This window comes from Onthophagus taurus, chromosome 6 (genome assembly GCF_036711975.1).
Source record: "Onthophagus taurus isolate NC chromosome 6, IU_Otau_3.0, whole genome shotgun sequence".
In the NCBI taxonomy this organism is placed as follows: Eukaryota; Metazoa; Arthropoda; class Insecta; order Coleoptera; family Scarabaeidae; genus Onthophagus; species Onthophagus taurus.
The window spans coordinates 6,707,407-6,722,543 of NC_091971.1; the positions used below are offsets into that span (position 1 = coordinate 6,707,407).

The following is a 15,137-nucleotide window of genomic DNA, read 5'->3' on the forward strand; positions in this document are numbered from 1 at the left end:
CGCTCGCGTAACACCCTTATCTAAACATATCCATTTAAGAAGATTCCGGTCATCGACTCTCAACTTTAATAATTTCGTTCCTATTAGACATTTGATCGGACAAACTTTTGAATTGATCCCAAGATCGTATCTTCTTTTAATTACTAGAGAATGTCATCGCGGATTAATTCAGATCATTTGCAACAACGAACGTCTTGAGCCAGATGCGACGTTCTGACGTCACTCAAGTGTCTGAAAGAGTAATTTAATATTCGAAAGGAAATCGAAGAGTCAACTATTTTTAATTGCGACTGACGTTGTAAGCAAAACCATTACGTAATTAACTTTGATACGAATCCACAGAGATCTATAGACGAGTTGTTCGTGAAAATTCAATTTAAAAATCTCAACCCACGGTTTTTACCGGTTCAATATCGAGAGGAGATTCGAGATTATTTCGTAGGGTTCGATATCTCCCGGTAAATAGATCAAGTTAAGGTGTTTCTCCTCTTTCTTGCTCCTATTTCTTTTCAAGTCCTGTAGGGGTAGTTCTCAGGAAATGAATAGAAGAGACATTTAATCAAATTCTTGATTAATAAGAAAGGTATTTAGATAAAATCTAATAAGGGAAAGTTATGACCGGATGAAATGAAAAAAAGAGAAATAATCTCTTGATTGTTGGTTGCGCGTAGAGGGCGGAGAAGAAATTTCACTCAATCTTATCACGTATGAAATAAAGCCCGGGCGAATCGCGCTTTCTAGCCAATTACTTAGGATGAAAAGCCCGTTTCGTTTTTCGCCAAGGTAGATTGCAAGAATGATGTCCAAGCAGCAAAGAAGGTGAGCTTTGTGGGAACGAACAATCGGAGTTGGATGATCACGTAATTACTTTCTCCTACTTGGAATTTTTCAGATCGCACGCCAGATTTTGCGCAATAAAGACCGTTTGATTAGGTTTAGATAGGAAGTAGTCTGAATTACTTCTTGAAAGTTTAGTGTTCTCGGTTGAATGGCCTTTAGTTTACCCCCTTCTATTTATATAAATATAATTGTAATATAAGAAACCTTTTAACTCTTTCAATACCATTTTATTATTATTCTTTATAACAATACAAATAGGAAACGATGCTATAAATAATATGAAGCTTTATAGCCTGATACATATCGTAAATCATTTCATGATGATTATAACCCCACAGAATATATGTAAATAACCTTTTCATGTCTTTCCTTATATGACGATGTAATGAATACAATCGTAATTATCCATTAATTTTAATTATTTTCCTATGTGAAAGTGTAATAAAATATCTGTTGCAATTTATGATTAATTCTCTTTGTGTGTAAAGTATTAGAAACAACTCACGCGTTAATATCGTTTAATTAATATGATTTTTTTCTTGTGGTGTCGAAGACGCCACCTAGGCGATGAAATCGGTTGTTTTAGTCTACTTCAAAGTGGAACAAGGATACATCGCAAAAGCTTGTGCACTGCGTGCTAGCCGGGTTTCAAAGAATTTCAATCTACTTTTACTGCCTCCCGATTTGCTCTGGTTATAAACTAGATCAGTGATGCTTAAACGGTGGTCTTCAAAGGGTGCCGCGTTATTTGCACGTAAAAGAGTTTTTAGTTTCAGAAGTAACAATAATTAACTCCTTGAAACGAGATATTAAAGTTTTTAAGGTTTGTTATGGGCACAGTAAACGTAATCGGATTTAAAATGATTTATTCCGAATGATTCTCAATATTACTGTTATAACCAATTAACACTAATCACTGAAACATCAAATGGCTTTGTCGGGAAGAAACGTGTGCATTGAACTTAGCCGTTACTTTTTATCGCCTATGGCACACTTATGATTATACGGTTGATTGGAGTTTTGATATTGTGTTTTCAACGGTTTATTGACATGTTTTCTTTCGAGTTACATAAATTTTATTATCAACATTAACACACAATTTATTTTTCTTTAAAATTGGGAATCTACTTAGGAACTACATCAATTAAACTTTCACAACAACTAGTAAAGTGTTGGTTACTGCTGTATTAATAGATGCAAATGCGCCATAAGCGGACTGTTCCGCAATGACGGAATAAAAAATCACGACCACTTTCTGGCGCCGTCCAGAGACTGGCCAATTGATTCAGTCGGAACGGCGCAAACAGCTCGAGGTAATTACCGTATTAATTGTACATAATCTGGGGCTTCGTTGGGAACCGAGAGAGTTTCTATCGCTATATTCTTCACATATCTCCGGTTTCGTTTGGTTTCCTCCGATTTCCACCTCCGCCTCCTCCTCTAGGCCTCCGGTCCTCCGTCGGTGAACGTAAGTCGTACAAGATCTGATAATGGAAGCAAGAACTAGCGTGGGCGACTCTAATAATAATGGGCACGTTTGGAAAGCGTGTACGTGTCGCCGCCGTTGTCTCCGTTAAATCGGATAGTTGCGATAAATCGCCAGCCTCTACAAGGTTTCCTTGTGGTCTCCTCTGGGTACTCTGGGAGGTTTATTTGTTGCACTGTCAATCAAGCCGACTGACACCGATATCGTCCCCCTATAGGCACAAGCACATTTCCGTCTTCAATTTTCTATTGCCACACAATAAACGGAAACCACACTTCTTGTGGAAATGTTAAAGGTTAATTCTTGTTTGAATGCGCAAAACCACCTTCGTGGTTGAATAGGATTTCATTATTGGTTTCAATATTCTGCAACTATTAATTCTTCAATAGGAACTGAACTGTTTCGTCAGCAAGTTTCAACATCCAACAGTTACTTTACCATTTACGAAATTACTCTTTAATTTCACCAGGTTTAAAGTACTTTAAAATTACTAATTTAAAATTCTCATAATATATTGTTACGTTAGATTAGATAATTTTTTGTATTTACTGCGTTTTAATCAATTTCTTGAACACCACGTACGGCTGTTCTAATCGTTATTCAACACTACTTAGGTTGTTATATATTTTTGTTGAACTAACACTAGACCTAGAACTAGAATCATTTGGGTTTAGCAGTCTTGAGAGACATGCAGCTAAACTCGAATGTTTCTAGTCCTGGTCTAGTATTAGTTCTAGTGACAGTGCTAGTGTTAGTTCTAGTTGTAATTTAGCGTTAGATAGCTGTATATTTTTTTTAACTAAAACTAGAACTAACTCTAGACTTAGAACTAGAAACATTCGGGTCTAACATTCTGGTTTAATTGTGATTCAGTGCTGAATTGTTGTAAATTTCATCCAAGTTTAGCTGTCTTGAGAGACGCACGGCTAAACCCGAATGTTAATTCTATTTTTTTCGTTGGAATGCTTGTAGTGAAATAAATAATTAATAAAATGGCACAAATGACATCACAAATAATATAAAACTTACTTACCCTAAAAAACCTATTATATACGTAATATAAATGACATAAATTCTAAAAATTAATTAACCGCAATTAACTTTTTATTATAAAATTTATTAGATAAATAAATTATTTGATTAAAGTACCACTGAAAAGAATTTATGAGATAAAAATGTTAAATGAAGAAATTCCAGAAAGAAGTTAAGAAGTATTAAGGTGATGTTTCTTGGGTCATAAGGAATAGATCGCGGCCATCAAGAACCCACTTTACGCGACACAGTATCTCACGATTGAAGCGTTCCACGTTCTCAATCTCAATCGTCCCGTGGGGACGTATCGAAATACAATACCCCGGGAGACGAGGAACGAGTATCAGTGGCCCAGACATCCTCGTCGGACGTGCTGCAAGAATAGCCAGGCGAAGAGGTCAAAGCGACCGCAGATTCCTTCACCCTCGAAACCAGACGAAGAGAGAGGTTATTTTTGCATGCATGTTCATTCCTGCCTGCCCGAGGAGAGGTTCACCTTTTACCTGATGCATCAAACCGATGACGCATTCTATCTCTTTTCCGTGTGAAAAGGAACGATCCACTATGGATTACAACGTGAAGGAAGGAGAGAATAAGGGAAATAGAGAGAGAAAGATTGAGATTGGAGACCTTCTATCACCTGCCTTCTCCTCCTCGTGAGTGAATCTAAAAGGTGTAAGCGTGAGGACGAGGTAGTAGTGGCTATGCACATGGCCTGCAGGAGATTTTTAAGCCTTTAGTTGACCGCCAACTGTTGCCTGCGTTGGTTCAACTTCGCTTCGTGTCCCTCTATTGCGATATATTTACCGCGATTCGGATCGGTTCAGTTCGGTGTTAAATTCTTCTGGGTTGTGCTGTAGCTATAGAGAGAACGAACGAACGCGCGGGTCACCTTAGCGCAGTGAACGCGACAGTTGAGTAGACGAGTTGGTTGTTGCTATGTCGTACTGTTAGAACGTTATTCGCGCCGCAAGATGTTCTGTGGTGGTAGCTTCAGGGCGAAAACTGTCGAAAAGAACGAACAGTATAAGTTAATCAGAGTCGGAGGTGCCGAAATCAAGGTTGTCAGATCGGCAAGCTTTTCGAGATGCGAGAAACCCTCAACAGCGCGTAGATCGTTTACCATGCCCGAGAAAATTATGGAAACTGGTCCGAAGAGGTTCAGTCTTCAAGCCAAACTGGTAAGTGGGAATCTTTGGAATGATCGACATTTTTCTACGAAGGACGAAACTAATTTTAACCCAACATAATTACTATTTAGTTTTTTAAATAGTTATCGTATCATTACGTCACAAACCAAGGCCGATGTTGAATTGCGTGTAAAAATAAGTCATTTTAATGATTTCATTTCCTGATTGATTTCCAATAAATTCACCAAAAAGATTGTATCATTTTTTTATCTTTGTTTATTTAAATATTTATTCTTTTGTAACAAACAAGTCATCGCTTCACTACTTTCCGATAAACCTTTAAAAGTGATTAAGAATTAGTTAAGAATTCAAAGAACCTTGTTTCCCATTCGGTATCAACCCCATTCCACTTTTATCTCTTAAATGGTTATAAAAATTCCTCGATAAGTGCACCAGAACACGCTTCGAATGGTGGTGTTGTGATGTTCTTAAAGAGACCATTGATAATTGTGGGAGATTGTAGACACCAAACATTGAAAAAGGCAGTTAGAAACCGTTACGTGGCCTATTGTCGGGTGATACGGAACAAAAATGTAAAGCGAGACCGAGAGCGATGGTTGCCGCGAGGCAACAGTATTTAAAGCGCGTCAGAAATAACAGTATATCTCTTCGGCAGGCAATGAGAACAATATAATTTGCTCCCCACAGGGCATTACCATCTGCTCGCAAATCATTCTCCACCTTTCCAAACGTTCTTAACAGTTTATTTTTAGAACATAACAATTTCGACGACTTTCATTCAAGCTATTTTCGCGTTCCGATGAAACGAAGATGAATTATGTTATTAAAATAATAAAATTGAAACGATTTTAAAATTGAATTAAAAATAGAATTAACACTAATAGTAGATCTAGAACTAGAATTACTAATTACTAGAACTAGAATTAGAAACATTTGGGTTTAGCTCTCAAGATGGCTAAACCTGAATGGTTCTAGTTCTAGGTCTAATGTTATTTTTCGTTTTAGTTCAACAGAAACGTATCAATTTTCTTGAAACTTTATATCTTTTATTGAGCTAAAACTAGAATTAACACTTGCACTATCATTAGAACTAACACTAGACCTAGAACTAGAAACATTCGGATTTAGCCGCACGTCTTTCAAGACGGCTAAACCCGAATGATTCTAGTTTTAGGTCTTGTGTTAGTTCTAGTGATGGTGCCAGTGCAACACTAGAACTAACACTATACCGAGAAATAGAAACATAAAAAGATTCTAGTTCTAGGTCTTGTGTTAGTTCTAGTTTTAATTTAATAACAACATGCAACAATCTAACACTGAATCACAATTCAAACTAGAAGTAATACTAGTATTAAAACTAACACTAGACCTAGAACTAGAAACATTCGGGTTTAGCTTTTAAGACGGCTAAACCCGAATGTTTCTAGCTCTAGGTCTAATGTTACTTCTAGTGATAGTGCTAGTTATATTAGTTCTAGTTTTAGTTTAATTAAAACCGATCGTGAAAGCATTCGTACTTACATTATTTTAAAATTGTTAAGGAATTTTTCTTTTGAGAACTATTCTAAGGGGATGCGGTTCAAAAATAGTTTCTACTCCATTATGTCTGTCGGAGGGCTAGCAATCTTTTAAAATGTCAAACGTGACAACCCCTCCCATATCCGATTATTTATAAATCCACGGTCATTCTTTATCTGAACAACAACCCAAAGTGGTGGCGACTAAAATGAAAGAATAGATTTCTTACAAAGATTATAGTCATAAAGAATTTTTAAGATTATGTTTCAAAAAAATAAAATGAATTATATGTTATACAACAATAAATTAAACTATATTTTTACACAAATTCTCATTACCCCAACACACAACGGTTCCCTATTCATTGAAGGATTTAAATTGAATTAAAGGACCCTCGTGCAAATGTTTGTCTTCAAACCTTATAACCCTTTCTATTTCCCACCATAAATACATCACACTCTCATTATTTGCGATTACAAAATATATTAAAGGAGACTTCCCCCTCAGATACACGAGGTGCTTTTAAATTTAAAAATAATTTATGACATAACGAATCGAAAACGTGACATCTCTTTATTAGTTTTACGATAAGTTATTATAATTTAGTACCTTTCCTTTATGGATACTCGTTTTCCACGTCGATCACGTCAGTATCGAAACACGCTGTATAACGCGAAAAATAAACACGTCGGCTCCTTAGAGGCTTTTAAAGTTTTTTAGGATGCGGCAACGTTTATTGAAAATCGCCAAGTTAATAGACCGCGGCTTTCTACTTGGATCCTTTATTACCGCTACGTTCTCACGTTTGTCCGTTTCGGAAGGTATAAAAACGGCGATGAAGCGCGGTAAAGATGTGAGTGTGTATAAAGAAGGTTTTAATATAAAATGGTATTTCATTTAATGTTCGGTCCGTGGGGTTTTATTTTTCTTTATACTTCTATGCCAAACGTGACTGTACATAATAAGAAGAGATAGAATCCTGGAAAAATATAAATATGATAAGTATATTTATATTACTTATTCAGTTCTGAAGTAAAATTCAATTCTGAATTCCAAAACGACAATCGATATCATTAACTTATTAAGATTATGGTTAACCCAAATCTTATTACAAGAATTGGACTTGTATAACGACCTTCATAATGACATTAATACATGTTGTGGTAACTGATAAATATATCTATCTACTGCAACTTCCTTCTACTTAAATACACTAACACCAACTAAGTGGGCAAATACGTATAAATAAAAGTTTTCGTCGCCAAACAAAAATAGTTATTTGTAAATTCTTAGAACATGTTCTATTGATTTAATGATTTAAACAATTTGTGTTTAAACAACGTATTTTCAAACCTAAGTCAATAATTTCCGGTTTATGATAAATTATTTTTAGTGCTTGAATTCCACAAATTACACGTACATTTGATAATAAATCACTAAATAAATATTTTAACAATAAATTCTTATATAAAAAAAAAATAATACAGACCTGTGTTCTCTATTAAATTAAGAGGGTGAAAGCAAGTAAAACGAAGGGTGTCGGGTTTCTACGGGATATTTCTAGCCATTTCAAAGAGCAGATGCAGGCTCGCTTCGAGCTCAACTTTAATTTCCAATTCAAAAATTGAAAATTGATTTAGAAAAAAATTTTTTCCCCTTTTCTTTTAAGTTGAAGTATTAAATGTTGAATTTAAGCATAAAAGCGAAGTTAAAACTCGTGAATCGTTCTCTCCCTCTGTTTCTTTCACGTTGTAGATATTTTCGGCTTACGTCCGTCCAACATCTGTTGCTTTAGGACGTTGCTTGGCTATTATTAGATTAGGAATTAATAGAAATGCAACGGAAATAGCAGTGTGGATTAAAAGGTTGGTTTTAAAATCGGGATAGGTTAATGCCTTTTCAGTACAAAGTTTAATTTCTATTTAAATAACAAATTAACTCAATCATCCAAAATTTACATTACACATTACATTACGAACATCGAAGGAAATATACAATTTAAAATTTAAACCAATTAACATCACCGGATGAAATGTACTTATTACTTGGACATACATGCTGTGTTTATTAACATGTACCTATCATAACATGTTTTACCTATTCAAACCTATAAATTTGTTTTTGTGTTTAGTTCTTTTAACGTAAAAAAATTTAAAACGTATCTATTTAAAATCGTGTAACAAATTATGCAAATTAAATTAAAATGATGAACCGCAAATCTCAATAAAATACATTTAATGTTGTATAATGGTGACGATAACACGACGAGATAAATGATCCCACGCGCATTTATTGCATAATGCTCGAAACACCGGATGTTGTACAACTCAAATAATCACTGCATATGAATTGAAGAGTGAGAGAAAGAAAGATATTAAGTAAATTATTAATATACAGGGATCACCCCTAAAAAATAAAATCTCAATACCGTAAACACCCTGTATAAATACTTGTCACAAATAACCGTTAAACCCAGATGTTTTAATAGTTAGTGACACTTAAAGATTATTTTTCTCAGAATTCTACTAGTTAGGAAGGAACAATGAATGCCTTTACAGTAATCCTCCCAGGAAATTGTCATAAACCCCCTGGAAATGTCGCCCCTTTGTCGAAAAGTACCAGCAGATGTTACCATAGTTTATTTTCGTAAACTGTGAAAATTCAGGGGTCATTAAGTTTAATGGATCATTACGTTGAAGTGACTTCAGATTGAATCAATTCATTTCAAACAGAGAAAATCAATTTAAACTTGTTTTTATTACTTTTTCAAATTATGATTTTTGAATCAAGATAAAAATCATTCCAAAAATATTGCGTCGAGATTTCTCTGGGAAATTGAACGATACACCACCAGGAAAACCCTTTAGTCACAACCTTCGCAACGAATTGCTTGCTAAACATCCCAAGTTTTGTAGTAAGTTTGCTCAACTAAATCCTTCTTTAGTAGTAGTTTTAAATACTCTGTATTCTGAGAGCAAACTTCCCGTTCGTTCTTCGCATCCTCCCACTTATTTCCTCGACCATACCCGAACTGATCGAAATGACGAACACGGCCCTGTGGTGACTAACACCCAGCGCACACGCACACAAAGAGACTACCGCACGAACCGAACGGTTCCATGCACCAACACTGAGTTAGTAAGTCTCACACTGCAGTTCGGATAAGAGTGTGAGGCCCACTCCACATAAAACGGAACAATTTTTTTTTCCTTTATCATTCCGTTCGTGTTCGCGTTTTAAGTCTTCCATCGCTGTTAAAAGTCTTCCAATATCTTTTCCTAACTTAACATACATATAACGCGCTTACCAAAAAAAATTGAAGAACACGTGTTTTGTGTTTAATGTCAACTACCTACCTAAATTTTAACGTGATCTGGTTTTTGACATTTTCGGTGTGTTTAGTGTCGATTTTTTCTCTTGATTTTTTTGTGGTCTTCCTGTTTGTGATGATACGATGCCTTGGAATAAACTGAGTTTTGGTGGACAACAACAACAGTGTAATGGACACGAGGATTACGATGACCCTAGAATTTATCCCGATGAATTGGTAGGTTTCAGTGTCCTAGTTTTATGGTTGGTTGGGTTTTTTGTTATGTGCCAATTGTGAGTCGATTTCTAAAAAAAAAAGGTCGACGTATCAGATCAGGTAGATAGGGGTTTTAAAAGAACCTAAAAGTAAAGTTTTAACGGTTTAAAATTTTACAAATATTTTAAAATTCTTCTTGCTATTTAGATAATGGTAATTTAATCGAATAATTTGATTTAATAAGGGAGAAATTGGGTGTCTACTCCCTACTAGATGGCGGTAGTTTTATTATAAAAAAATCCTAATTTATTCTCGGTTAACATTGACATGTGTTTTTTAAGGCAAGTTCTTTTTTAACGATGTTAAATGTCATCTGGAAAAATGTTTCTTAGTCGTGAGGACGATTTTTTTAATTCAATTCGTGATTATGAAACAAATTTACTTCCCAGGAGACGTATCTGTAAATATAAGACGTCCAACTTCGTGTCGATTTAAACCTGATGGATTGTTTCAATAAATTCCTGTCTTGTTTTCTCATCGTCGAGCGCCTGGCGCCAGACATTTTTGTGCAACTACGTGTGCGCTTGTGTTCGTACAGAAATCGGTCAATGAGCGCGTTTTTAGTTATTGAATTTATTGTTTTCACTTTCTAAATATTTGTCAACTAAACAAAAATTTTCGGCTTTTTGTTATCGTTTGGTTGTAACAAGATCCTTATTTAAAAACATTTCAATAATTCGTAAGCCTTTGATACATTTATTTCCGTAAATAATTTGTTTAATGTACATTATCTTGTGTTTATATTGCGCGTATATCTTGTGTTTACACCGACTAAAATAGGTTAATACTGTCTAGTATGATTAAATAACACATATTTTCTTAATGGAATAATTTACTTTAGTTGCATTTATATTTCCAGTTTAATGTTATTTTTTGAATTCTAGGTCGTGTTGTTTTTGTGTCATATTGATAACTTTGCAATAATTATTGATAACCTTTAATTTAAAAAATATATTATATATGGTGTGTTTGATGTTTTTCCGAAATGACAGTGTTTAAAATTCAGTCATGGTCTATTGTAAAATTGTATTTCCGCTATATGTTGTCAATGTTGCTATGCCAAGCGACCTCAGCACATAACACATAAAGTTATGGCCGAGATATACATCTAATTCTTGGCAGTCATATCAAATCTTAACTTGTAGTCAGGACGTCTTTTAACTGTGAGAGGTTCCAAGAAATACTTTGTAAAACTCTATCTCCCCAATTGTTGATGTGTTGTCAATGTTGCTATGCCTCGCCCGCAAGCGACCTCAGCACATTATACATAAACGTTATGGCTGAGATATACACATCTTCTTGCAGTCATAAAATCTTTCAGCTCTAAGGTTCCTGGTCCTCGACCTTATTTGTAAAATTCTGTCTCTCCAACTGTTGATGTGTTGATAGCGTGATAACAAAATTGTTCATCTAATTTTCTAACGAAAGAGCAAGATTTTTTTTAAATTGTATTAACGTTAGTTTATTTTTTTTTGTACAAAGTAATCAAAATTCAATACATATGGACTCTTGGACTTGAAACTTTTGCTTTGTCGGTGAAACGTTTGCAAATCGATTTCTTTGGGTAACGGTATCAAAGGTTCCCGATCGCAATTTGCGACGCGGGGGCCAATTGCATGCAAATAACACTTAGCACAGCAGGAAACGTTCACGGTTCGACACGATCTGCTTTTCTTCGGCGCGGTCTCCTCCGCAACCCGTTACGGTCGATTGTTATTTATCGCAACCAGACGGTAATGAATTGCGATTATGGCACGTGTATCATCAACGAAGACGGGAATGGATCACTTTTCTTTTTCTTTATACAACAGATAAGTCATTAACCTTTTTAATCTTCTCGCAAGGTTATTATTTATTAACATTAACTGTATGTATCATTTAATATTAAACCAACTTTCACGAGAATGTTATTATTAACGATTAGTGTACTTATAAATTTTCTTTTAATTAGAACCAAGTCGTAAAAAGATATTAGACATTATAATTTTCATCGCAAACCTCTTCGTCTAATATTGACATATGCATATTATCGGGGTTGCATAATAATAAGGTACACAGTTACCACGTATGTAAGCAAACACTAAACATAGGAGGAAGCTCTCGTAGTATCTTGTAAGAGGTGAGGAGAAGTTTTCAAGTTGACATTATATCGCACGCGGAGAGGATACATGTTGCAGGACAACACAGTTTACGCTATTTTGCGGTTTACTAAGATTAACGTTAAGGGGCTACCCGCAGCGAAACGTGTACACGTTTTCCACGAACGGCTTTAATTTAGTCCAATTAAAACGAAAAATCGAAATTGCCTCGGATGCTGATGGTGGAAAGAAAGAAGAACGTTACACGTGTGAAGAGAACCGGTCGAGTTAATGTACCGTAACCCGAACAAATACTTCAATTATTTTTTCTCTCTCAAGTAGTCTCTCTCAAGAAATCTTTTAATATTAAGTATTATTATTATAACAAATGTATCAATATGTATCATAAATAATCTTATTGGAGAAAATTAAATAATGGTTTCTATTGATGAAATATCTCTCTTACGCCGGAAATGTTCTTATAAATGAATGAATCCGTTTGTGCAGAGCCAGCCGTCTTCTGTACCGATTAAACAAAATGCTTTAGATAAGCTAATCCGGAGTACGCTTCAATGTCAGTCAACGTTCATGTCTAACCAAGCATAAATTCTATCCAGCTGACAAATATTGATCGAGATCTAACGATAAAAAAGACTTGATCTCGTAAGCCTCTCATCGGCACCCGGCAACCAAAGAACTTTATCCATATAGAAATCCCGTCGAATGAGAACTCCATCATCCAAAGAGAATGGATGCAAATGAAGACTTTAACTTTCAATATGAAGTATTGATCTTCAAAGTTCTTTGGAGTTGACTTGATTATTTTATGAGTTTCTTATCGGACATAAAATATAGTGCGTTTTTTATAGTTTATGAAACATGACATAAATGTTTCGTTTGGTACAATGACACTACAATTAGTCAATTAACTAATTGGACACAGTCGGGAAGCGAAGCGTCCGTTGTTTAGACGGCTGGTATTTATCGGTTTGAACGGCGACAACAAGTTCTTCGCGTAGGAGATATCGCTTAAGCTGTCTCTGAAGTTGATTAGTTAATGAACGACCTCACAAGAGACTTTATGATTACTAATTAAAGACCGCTACAAATTTTTTTAAACATTATTCATTGTGTATTATAAGATAAATCCTTATAAATACTCTTTCTTATGAAAAATATGATTAAATGTTTTAAGAGATAGTAAAATATTACTGCGAAATTCATTTCAGCAGTTTGTAAATTTCAAATTATAATTCCCTTGAAATTGATGAATTCTTGGAGAAGGTTACTAAATCGCTGAATATCCGTGAACAAATTGCTATATATATCTAGCCATATCTGGCGTTGTACAGTTCATTGATCACCGATAGGCTTTTCAGTGTTGACAAGCTCTTCCTGCTCGCCCTTTCAGAATAATCCATTTTGGGGCTGCCCTTCGTAAATTGGCGAGGGTGGCCAGCTGCCCCATCTCCGATGATACATAGCAACCCCCGCGGAAATATACGTGGTGACTCATACACTTTCACGCTGTGGGGTTTCCTCGGCAACAAATTCAACTTCGCTTTTAATTATCTACAAAAAAATGATTTTTTTATTTTAATAAAAATATTATCAAAATAATTTACAACAATACAATTTTCTTGAGAATAAGCGGCAATAAACCTTCAAGGTTTACATTCTTGTTTGCAAGTTTTTTTTATCTTGTCGCCATTCTTGCGATTTCTTAGTAAAGGCTTTCAATGGATAAGCGATAAGACTTCTTCTGCGTCTTCTTCAGGCACAATGAACCAACTCGTTGTACGTAATCTTTACTTTATAAATAGCAATAAATAGTCGATAGTGGTTGTATATGAAAACAGGGATCCATAAAAAAGGTGAAATCAAAGCTGTAAATGAACTGTCTTCTTGATATAAACACGTTAATTGTTATGGGCGACAAGAAACTTTTAAACAAGTCGCGATTATTTAGGTCGAAACGGCGCCAGATATTGTTGATTTCGTTCCGTTGAATAATATTATTCTAATTATAACTAAAATGAAACAATACAAGAATTTTTTTAATGCTATTTTCAAAAATAGTAAATAATAAAATATAAAGTGTAAGAAATTCGTGTTTAGTAGATTTTCTCAAGACGATGTAAGCACAAAACGGAGTTCCACGAAATTGTATTACATGCTCAGAAACTCTTATCAACTTTAGGGCGTATCTTTATTTCCTTACCAGGAATGATATATCTAAAATGTGGAGACGAGCAAACGTCGAGTTTATTAAATTAAAACTTTTTAACATTGCTGAAAAGATTATTAATGTTGTTTCTTTTTGTTTTAGGTAAGTCAACTTCTACCAACAAACTATTAACGTAAAATAAAAAGTTAAGGAGAGGGTTCTACACTAAAGTGCTACTCGATATTATGAAAATATATGGTAATGTATGCAAAACTAAGATACCTTTAAAAAGAGTATAGAGGGAAGAGTAATTCGAAAATCACAGTAATTACTAATAACGATCAAAAAGCTTACATTGTAAATAATTTATTCATTTAATTCATAAACTTCATCGTTTAGGACTCAAATTTAATACTTTCTAAATACACCATTTACGTTAAAAATTAATTCCGTGTATTGCACATTTTATCTCTATTTATACGATACAGCAAAGCGATATTAAAGTTTCTGATTAAATTCATGCACACAACACGGTGAGTCATCCACAAACGACCTTCTTTCATAACTGCTTTTCCTAGGAATAGCAAAAAAAAATAACCTGCTTTGGTTTTCTCCGTTTTTGCACACACAAATATGTATTCAGTACATTCGTAACTTTATTTCAGTGCACTTCATATACTAGTTGACGGATTTTATAAATACATAAAAGGTACGTTTTAAAAGTCCGTTTTTATTATTACATCATTTAATCATCATATTAAATCGTTAAAATGACGACACACGGAAATGGTTTATCCGTTTACAAATTGAGGAAGTAAAAAATATTAAAGTTGACAGCCCCTTTATTATTCCTAGAAACAAATAATCGTGTTAATAAATCAATTACTCTTTATCCCATAAACCGCATACATCATTTTTAATATGTATTAAGTGTACTAAGTGCACTAAACGTAGTAAGTGTAGTAAGCGGATTATTTGTTGGGTTTCTTTTTGTTGGTTTAACATATTGTTGTGGCGGGATTATTTCGCCACGCAACTGACCTGGATAATGTTAGAGAGTTATTTCATTGTAGCAATTTTCGTATTACAGCATCTGTTAATTTCGCATTAAGTCGGTATGTGTCTATATCTCACACGCGTGCGACTAAAAACGGTACATGGCTCACGCAGAGCATATATCAAATACCCCACGCTTTGAGATAACATGCATCAGTGACTATTTCGTGTCTTTGATATAAAAGTAATAGGAACCACCAACACAAATATTTTTAATATTCGT

General features: G+C 34.6%; 1 protein-coding gene across 3 annotated transcripts in view; it reads left to right on the forward strand.

Moving 5' to 3' along the window:
- Positions 1 to 15,137, forward strand: part of LOC111428032 (ras-associated and pleckstrin homology domains-containing protein pico) — a 96,771-nt gene that overhangs the window by 59,876 nt on the left and 21,758 nt on the right. The window contains exon 1 of one of the 3 annotated variants that reach the window (XM_023063426.2): positions 4,083 to 4,539. The exons of 1 other annotated variant lie outside the window; for it this stretch is intronic. In XM_023063426.2, the coding sequence (XP_022919194.2) occupies positions 4,333 to 4,539 (207 nt within the window). In that variant the 5' untranslated portion in view covers positions 4,083 to 4,332. Of the gene's footprint in view, positions 1 to 4,082; positions 4,540 to 9,116; positions 9,575 to 15,137 lie in introns of those variants that run through there. One more of the 3 variants, XM_023063428.2, reaches the window with a different exon arrangement.